Genomic DNA, 8,917 nt, shown 5'->3' with positions numbered 1-8,917 from the left:
TGCCTGGGTGGCCCAGTTGTTAAGCATCTGCCTTTGGCTCAAGTCATGACCCCAGGGTCCTGGGATCGAGCCCCACATCGGGCTCCCTGCTCTGCGGGAAGCCTGCTTCTCCCTCTCCTGCTCCCCCTGCTTGTGTTCCCTCTCTGTCAAATAAATAAAATCTTAAAAAAAAAAATTTATTTTAAAGTGATCTCCATACCCAGCATGGGCTTGAACTCAATGGGCTTGAACTCACAACCCTGGGATCAAGAGTCGCTGAGCTGGCCCGGAGCCCTAAGAGATAATCTTCATGGATTTAAATGTATCAGTCTTTTCCTTTGTGGTTTCTGAGTTTTGTGCCAGACTTTAAAAGTTCTGGGCATGTTTCACTGTTACCTGTAGATGTTGCCTGTGAGAGAGAAAACAGTAGGTACTGCTGCTTCTCTAAAAAGCTGCTAGGATCTTAATAAATGAGCTCACAATTAGAAAACTGCCATCTTCCTGGCTTCTGAATGTGCTGTATGCCTTCCTGCTCCCGGACTTCATTCACACGGCTTCCTCCAGTTCCGTTCCTGCACGTTCCTCCTGTCTGCTGGTCCTGCCCTTCCACACACAACACTTCCCTTGTCCATCTTCTGGATCCCGTCAGGTCAGGCCCACGCCAGCTAGGAAACCAGTGAGGCTGGATGGGTTCTGTCCCTTTCTCTGGGGTGAAGGGGGAGGAGGCTTGTGACAGGATTGCAGACTGAGGGGTCAGAACCCGAGGAGGCTTGTTTCTAACCCTGTCCCTGCCATCTTCAGAAAGGCTTTTGGTGCCACAGTGGCTCTGCAGAGTGCCCTGTGACCCTGATGCAGGGCATTTGTGGCCAGACTCCAGGGGTCCTCAGAGGACACCCAGAGCCTGCCCCACTCCCTGGTCCCTCCCTTGGGACTAGCTGCAGTGAGCGGCCCTCCCATCTAGGGCCGGGGGTGAGGGCACGGTCGGACTGAGTCTGTTGCAGAATTTGGGCCTGGTCAGGACTTGTTTGGGGTTGGCTCCATCAGGAGTGGAGATCAGGGACTTGTGGGGCTCCATCTAGAGGCAAGAGAGGGGGTGTTTCATGGCATTCTGGCCAAGACCTGGCTGGGAAGGGCCTGGAGCTGAGGTGGGGCAGAGGCTTGTGGGAAGTTAGACCCTCCTCGTCCAATACACGGTTCTCTTAGTGCTCAGCAGTAAGATCTGATCTGGGACCTTTGCTGTGTGATGTGGTTGGCTGACTATGGGTGACCTTTAGGGAAGGCATCAGGATCACACCAGGCCCAGCAGCTGCTCCCCGACCTTTGTGGGGTCTGGTGGGATGTGTCTAGCCCAGGTCTGAGCCCTTTGGGGGATCTAGAGGCCAGGGTCCAGCTGTCCCTCTGCCCCAGATCCACTGGGTCACCTCAGGTAGTCCCTGCCCCTCTTGGCTATCTGTTCAACCAATATTTCTGTTCCTCTTGTGCCCCAGGCACTTTGGTCAGTGTCCCCATCATCATGTGTAACAGAGATCCCAGCCCTGCCCACCTTGTGTGCGATGTGAAAACTGGTCATGTGGCTGAACTGACCTTGCAGGTGCAGAGGGCACAGCCCAGGCCTCACGTGGTGGCTGCCTGGAGCTGACCTCAGGGAATCTTTTACACCCATTGTTCCCACGTTCACCCGGAGCTTCTGGGTTGCACCCTCCTCCCCGTTTCCAGAGCCTCCTTGTTCTTCCAGGACCACTTGGCTTTCCAGGAGCATTGCTGTGTCCCTGGAGATCCAGGCTTTAGTCCTGAAGGCTGGGTGACCTTGACCCCTGTCTTCCCAGTGCGCCAAACCCCCCACCGAGATACGCTGTGGTGATTCCTGAGGGTCCTCTGCACTTGGGCCTCTCTCTCCCAGGAGGACTGTTTTCCCGCAGCACCTCTGTCTGCCCCCGACTGCTGGTCTGGTCTCAGGGGAGCCTCTCCCTGGCTGGGAGGAGGTGGGGGTCTGGGCAGCCAGTAGGGACAGGAGAGGGCAGGAGGGTGTTTAGGGACTAGGAGCTCCTCTATTTCATCCCGGCAACAGACACACAGACCCAAAGCAGTGCGCAGACTTCTATTGGAGATTCTGCCTCCCCTGGTCCAGTATCCACCCTGCGTGCATCTTCTGGACCACACTCCCAGTGGGGTGGCTGGGCAGGGCACAGAGGAGGGGCCTGGCATCCTGTCCTTTGAGAAGGGACCTTGGTGAGCTTTGTGGCAGTGGCAGTGGCTGGGAAAGAGCGGTCATGCCCTGTGTGGGGGTGCATGTGAACTTGTGTCCGACAGGACACAGGGCCCGTCCGGTGGGGAGCAGCCATGAGGCCCAGCTCCCGGGAAGACAGTCCTCTCTGGGGGGGGTCCTGGTGGAACACCTGCCTCACGTTGGCCGTGTGCCGCTTGCCTGGCACTGCGCGCGCTCCGCCTGTTTCTCCACGGGGAGCTGGGCCCCTAGCTCCTCAGGGGGAGGCTCCCCTGAGAGGGTCCTGTGGGCATGGAGCACAGTGAGTTTGGGGAGCAGCAGAGTGGGACAGGGGCCCGGGCATGGGGGCGGGGTGGGCTAGTCGTCCTTGTCCTTGGCACCGTGCTTGAGGATGCGGGTGAACTCCACGTAGTTGAAGTTGCCTTTCTTATCAATGGGGGCCTCTCGGTACATCTCGTCCACTTCCTCATCTGTGAAGCGGTCGCCCATGGTGGTGAGCAGCTCCCGAAGGTGGTCCTCATGGATAAAACCTGGGGGTGGGGCCAGGGCCCATGAGACAGGGACTCAGGCTGGGACATGCCCAACACCCTCAGCCCACGGCCCACCACCAGTCCTCGTAGTGGGTCTCCGGCCAGTTCAACTCCCCGGGACCCCACGGTGGGGAGGCGTTCTGCAGTGTGTCTGTGGGATCCTTGGGGCTGTGAGTGTGGGGGCTGGATATGTCTTACTTTGACATGAGCCCTAGAGTTCCACTGCCTGAGTCTGCATGCTTATCCCCTTTCCCGGCTGTGTGACCATGGGCAAGTTATTTAACCTCTCTGTGCCTGTTTGATCTGGAAAATAGAGATGAAAATATGCCATCCTGGTAGGGGACCACGAAGGTCGTCAGGAAAACGTTCTGAATTGGGCCTGTGGCCCCGGAGAAACTACTGAAATCACTGGCAGTGTCACTCTGGCCTGTCCCTGGGACACACTAGCTGTGGGACAGAAGTCCTTTGTAAAGTCTGATATGGGGGCTGGTTTTTGCACCTTATTGGCCAGAAGGGCCTGGAATGATTTGGTTTCTGGGAAGGTCTAACGTGGGGGCAGTGTGCTGGGCCAACAGGTGAACTCAAGACGTGGGAAGCCTTGGTGGACGTGGGCTGTTGTGGTCTAGCATCTGGGGGAAGGGAACAAGGACACAGCTTAGTTTTTCCAGTTCCAGCCACGGAAACCCCAGCAGATGGGGGATTTCTGTTCTGGCCTTTGGGGACAGGGACCCTGCAGTCCCAGCGCAGCCCAGCTCCACTCGCATCCTTGGGGGCGCCCTGGGTGAAGCATTCAGCTCCAGCCCTGTCCAGGCCTTCATCGGGAGGCTGCTGACCTGAGGCCTCCTCATCGAAGCAGGCGAAGGCGTTTCGGATCACGTCCTCGGGGTCTGTGCCGTTCAGCTTCTCCCCAAACATGGTGAGAAACATGGTGAAGTTGATGGGCCCCGGGGCCTCGCTCATCATGCCCTCCAGGTACTCGTCGGTGGGGTTCTTCCCTGTGGCAGGTGGGACATTCCTGCTGTCACTGCCCTGTCCCCTCCTGCCTCCCTGTCCCCTCCCTTCATGGCCTGTGTGACAGTCCCACAGGCAGGAGACGCTAAGCTCTGTAAACTGTGGAGTGTCTCACTGGGGTGGCCAGCGTTCTGACTGCTCCCTCCCTCCCGGCTCTCCAGGCCCCTTGACCAGTTAGAGCCTCCGGTCCGGACATCCGTGATCCCCGGAGTGTAAGGGCCACCCTGTGCTGACTGCCCGCGGGTCTGCTCCGCCTCCTGCCTGCGTTCACCTTCGCCGCGCTGCGAGCTCACCATGACGCGCTAATCACATCTACCCAGTAGGACAGCTGTGAGGTTTAAGATACTTGTGCAGCTGCTGCAGCTTTTGTTGTCTGCTGCTCTTACTTTCTAAACGGAGGATGATGTTCTTAACCAGAAGGCCACGACTCACCGGTGGCCCCACCGACAGGAGCTACAAACAGGAATGCAGGTTTTTCTGGGTAGATGCCCAGAAACTCAGGGTTGCCCTGTCCTCCCACCAGACTTCCTGGGCGTGGACATGAGGGCCTCGGGCACCACTGCGCAGGAAGGGAAATGGGCAGAGTGGGGCTGCCCTGCTGTGAGGGCCAGGGACTCACTCGGGCCTGTCTGGCCTCAGTGCTTGGGGCTTGGCCAGCACAAGCTGCCTCCTCCACTACCAGAGGCTTCCTCTCTCCCCCAGCCAGTGTCTGACCTGGACCAAGGGCCTGCCAGGAACTGGGGCTGGGGTGGTATCTGTGGCGAGCACAGGGGAGGGATGTGGGGGCAGGGCCACAGACTTGGGGGGGGGTCCCCATCTGAGCAGTGTGCATTGTACAAAGTTCCTGAGCCCGTTCAGCTCTAAGATTCTGACTCTAGGGAAGTCGTGGAGTCAGAGAGGCTCTAAGGACTGGCTTGGGTGACTTCTAAAGGGGTGGGGCACTCTGGCCCCTCTCCAGCCGCAGCTCTCCATCCATACAATGGAAAGTCTGTGCAGTTCCAACTTTCTTTAGTTGCCCATCCTTTTCTTTAAATGAAGTGGAACCAGGCAGCCCAACCACAAATCTGCCTGAGGCAGTCTGGCTCTGGAGTGAGCCTGGGTTCAGATCCAGTGCCCAGTGCCTCAGTTTCCCTATCTGTTAAATGGAGAAAGTACTGGCATCTGCTCACCAGGGTGGGTACCACATGTCCCTCCACGGGAAGGACTCCATACGTGATGAGCAGCCCTGCTGCCTGCAACAATTGTAACCCTCACGGGACCCACTTAGACCCCAGCCCCCCTGTCCCTGCTCACCCAGTGAGGCCAGCATGTCATGCAAGTCCTCCTTGTCGATGAAGCCATCTCGGTTCTGGTCGATCATGTTGAAGGCCTCCTTAAACTCCTGGATCTGGGACTGGTCAAACATCGCGAAGACATTGGATGTGGCCCGCTGTGGCCGCTTCTTGGTGGTTTTGGCCTTGGCCCGCTTACTGGACATCTTGGCTTCGGGTGGGCGGGGCTTCCCTGCAGGAAGTGGGTGTGGGGGGAAGAGCCTATGACCCTGGGCCAGGGGTCTTCCTGCCCACCCCAGACTGGCTGTTAGCACCTGGGCCTGGCATTTCAAAGCCTCCCACAGACTTGGGGCTCCTGTCACCCAACTTGTCACAAAAGCAGACAGGCGTGGGCTCCGTGTGATCGTAAACAGCTTCTCTACCTCTCTGGGGGAGTTTGCCCATGTGGGAACGGGGACGTGAGGAATGCCCAGCAGTAGGAATGGTGCCGGGGACAGCCCCTGGAATGGTGCCAGGCACAGAGTAAGCGACTTTCACTGTGGCTGTTTGCGTATGACACTTAGGATTGGGTTCCGTGACAACCTGTCCTTGCTTTCTCTGAGCATTTACACTGTCTCTCTCCCTCCAAGTGACAAGGTGGGTTGAAAACTGGGAGGCTGGGAGGCTCCCTGCCGGCTCCCCTGCCCCCAGCAGTCGGAGGCCCTGCATTCCTGACATTCTTGTCAGGTCCTTCTCCCTCCTCCCCATCCAGCTGTGCTCCCTGCTCTGGGTGTTCTTTCTGGAAGGCATGTACTCTGGGCAGTCTCCCCTCCCCCATCCTGCCCACACTTGACCAGCCCCTTAGGTGGGCGATAGACCTGATTTGTTCTCACTTCTCCGTGCTTATAGGGGCATGAGGCTTCCCCGGACTGGGAGCCCCAGCTTCCTGTCACCCTTGTCTAGACCTGGCCTCCTAGTTTCTAGCCAGTCTCTCCCATCCCATAGAGATCCAGACCTGTAGTACTTGTCATTTCACTGTGAAGCCCTCAAAAGTTCCTGGAACAAGTCTGGGCCCCCCGAGCCTGGCGTTTAAGACCCCGTGTGAAGCCCTCCAACCCTTCTCTCTGACGGACCGTGGCACCCTTCACTGTGTCCCTCTTGCCCTCTGTGATTCTGCCATGCTGGACCTCTGGATGTTTCCCAGGCACCCCCAGACTTTCCTTCTTGGTCCCTCCCCCTGAACGCCCTTCCTTTTCCAGCCTACTTCTTGAGACACCCCCTTGGGGAGCAGTTCCTGCACCCTTGCTCTGACAGTAAGCACTTAGAGATCTTTCTCTCCCTCCCCTGGTTTACCAATCAGTAGGCTAATAGATGATTGTTTAATGAATGGCTGTGAGGGCAATTGCAGCCAGTCTACTGCCCCCACTGCACTGATGGGGAAACTGAGGCACGACAAGGTGCTCTTTCCCTGAACCCCTGTCATGGCCTGTGGGGACTCTGCCCCTGAAGACCCGGGGCTGTGTGCCCCTCAGCTGGGGCAGCTGTGGGCCTGGCTGAGGCCCTAGGACTCCTGTCCCCCTTTCTCCTCTGCCCTGAGCCCTCGGTTGAGGGCCAGCCTCCAGGAAGCCTCTGCCTGTTTTTAGCCCCAAATTGTGTGGTTGTGAATGTTCCTCGACCTATCTCCAGGCCTTTATCCCAAGACCCTGTTTGGTCATTCTCAGACTTTGGTCTTTTAGCTCCTAAACCGGGAGCAGGGATCCCGGCCAGCCGCAGTCCTTCCCCAGGGCCACACAGGCTGCTGTGTCCCACTGGCCTGACACGGCTGGCCCTGGGTGATCCTCACGTGGTTCGGGGTGGGTAGACGAGAGCCCTTCTCACCCATGACCTGGGTCGGAGTGGGATGGTGGCATCGGCAGGGGTTTAGTGCTTTGAGGGGCCCAGTCCTTCCCCGAGCCCACTGTTCACTGGGAACTTTGACTCATGGCACCCACGGAAGGCAGCCAAGGAGTAGTCCATGGCCACGAGGGGCTGTGATGGTCATCATCGCTATTGCCACCACCCTCCTGTCTGCACAGCTCTGGGGCAGACTCAGCCCCGAGGAGAGAGGAATGGAACGGGTAGGACCTCACCCACTGCTGTGATACTGGCTGGGCCCTTCTGTCTCCAGGCCTCCCCCTTCCCCACCCTCTTTTGTCCAGAGGCCATGACGTGGCTGAAAGCACTGAACTTTAGGTTTTGTCCAACCCAGCATTCTTGGGGGGACACCCCCCACCCCGACTGTGCAGTTTAAGAAGTGATGCCCAAGAAGGGAAGTGGCATGCTCATGAGAGGGATAGAGTCCAATCCCTTGGGCTAAGCTTGGGTCAGTGAGTGGTAATGGCCAGCCCTTGGTGCCCTTGACACCTGAACACATGAAGAAACACATACCCTAAGAGGCTCATGGTGGGCCTGCTGCAGCTGAGGGCTCTGTGTGCCCAGAGGCAGTTTCTAGGCTTGGTTGAGGAAATGGGGTTAGAGAGGCAGGCTTAGGATTTTAGCCCTGGAGCCATGCCCTACTGCTCCTGGAGGTCCTAGACACTAGGGATCATATATAGCTGGTAGTTGGACTGGCCTCACCTAGGTGACACCTCCCCCCTTCTGGTGCCTGAAATCCCCCCATAACAGCAAAGACAAGGCCTGTGTCCCCCATTATCTCTTGGTCCCTATGGCTGGTAGTGCCAGATGTCTTGCTAGTAAACTCAACTCCTCTGCAGCTGAGTTATCTGACTCATTCCTCAGGGCAGTTGGAGGGCTGGAAAGGAGGAGCAGAGACCGAGGTCCCCCAGCCCAGGTCCCTGTCCAGCCCCCAGAGCCGTTGGCAGACCCTCCACACCCAACAGACACAGTTGGGCAGATGGCCCAGTGCGTCGAAGGCCCAAGTGCATGCACACAGCGTTGGTGTGTATGGATGGGGGGGTGCATTACCCCAGTCTCCATCCCTCTCTCCTGCCCTAGGAGTTCTGGAGGAGTCTCAAGGAGCCTTAACAGGGCTCAGTTTCCTGTCTGACACACATGGGTTTACTGGGGCAGGGAACACCAGCGACCACAACCCCCTCCCCTCCTTCTGCCCACCCCACCCCAGAGCTCTGGGCTTGGAGCCTGTAACTCCATAGCAAAGGGGCAGGGCCCGGACAGAGTTCCCTCGCCCAAGGACCACCGGCTGCCCGAGCCTGGAACAGCCTCCCTGCTGCCCACCCCCTGCCAGAGTCCCCGTCCGACCCTCAACTCGCAGCCCCAGCCCCACGAGGGCTGTCCTCGCCGACACCCTCCGGCGTCCCCGTCCGTGGGGCCATCACACCGCCTCCTCTAGCCCCCCGCGGCCGCGACTCCCACCTGGTGCGGAGAAGGCGCTCGCTCGCTGGCTCACTTGCTCTTTCGCTCGCTGCGCGGAGCCGGTGCGGGGCGGCGGGCCGTCGGTCCAGCTTCGGGCTCGGTGGGCGCGGTGGCGCGGGCCTTACAAGGCAGAAGAATGCGCGCGGCGGGGCGGGGCGGCGCGGCGCTCCGGCACAGCCTTATTTGGCCTTGACCCACGGGCGGCGGCGGCGGGGCGCCTTCCCGGAATTGGCAGGGGAGGTGATACCGTGCGATGATGCGGGGCAGCGCTGGGCCCCCTCGCCCCTGATTGTCAGGGGAGGGGGATTTATGTGGGCCGCCCCTTCCTCGTCAGTGAGGCAGGCAGAACGCCCAGGGCTTCTTGTTCTCAGGCCCTCCATCCTTCTTTCCCCCAAAGGCCCACGCTGCCTGGCCCATTCCCGTGGGAGGGCTTCCTTCCATCAGGCCAAGTATGGCTTTTTTCCGAATCCGAGAGAAGGCGTGTCAGATGGTCTTCACCATCCTCACGTGAAGGGTCATTGGTCAGGCCCCTGCTGGTGTGGGGGCTCCCC

The 8,917-nt window shown here is 59.0% G+C and overlaps 1 protein-coding gene across 2 annotated transcripts; it reads right to left on the bottom strand.

Moving 5' to 3' along the window:
* Window positions 1-2,062: 2,062 nt before the first annotated feature.
* On the bottom strand, window positions 2,063-8,503 carry MYL9 (myosin light chain 9). Of its 2 annotated transcripts, none has more exons than XM_088026766.1 (4): window positions 8,367-8,503; window positions 5,038-5,301; window positions 3,567-3,728; window positions 2,063-2,733 (listed from the first exon to the last, which is right to left on the bottom strand). In XM_088026766.1, exons 2-4 carry the CDS (start codon window positions 5,219-5,221, stop codon window positions 2,561-2,563), a joined length of 519 nt encoding a protein of 172 aa, XP_087882892.1. In that variant the 5' UTR covers window positions 5,222-5,301; window positions 8,367-8,503; the 3' UTR covers window positions 2,063-2,560. The 2 variants fall into 2 exon arrangements, with proteins under 2 accessions (XP_087882892.1, XP_027974605.1); XM_028118804.2 differs by having other exon boundaries at window positions 5,038-5,247; window positions 8,367-8,502.
* Window positions 8,504-8,917: the final 414 nt, after the last annotated feature.

The sequence above is a fragment of the Eumetopias jubatus genome, unplaced genomic scaffold (assembly GCF_037043125.1).
Source record: "Eumetopias jubatus isolate StellerSeaLion01/CBP00866 unplaced genomic scaffold, mEumJub1_p1.0 scaffold_9, whole genome shotgun sequence".
Taxonomy (NCBI): Eukaryota; Metazoa; Chordata; class Mammalia; order Carnivora; family Otariidae; genus Eumetopias; species Eumetopias jubatus.
This window is presented reverse-complemented; position numbering and strand designations above follow the sequence as displayed.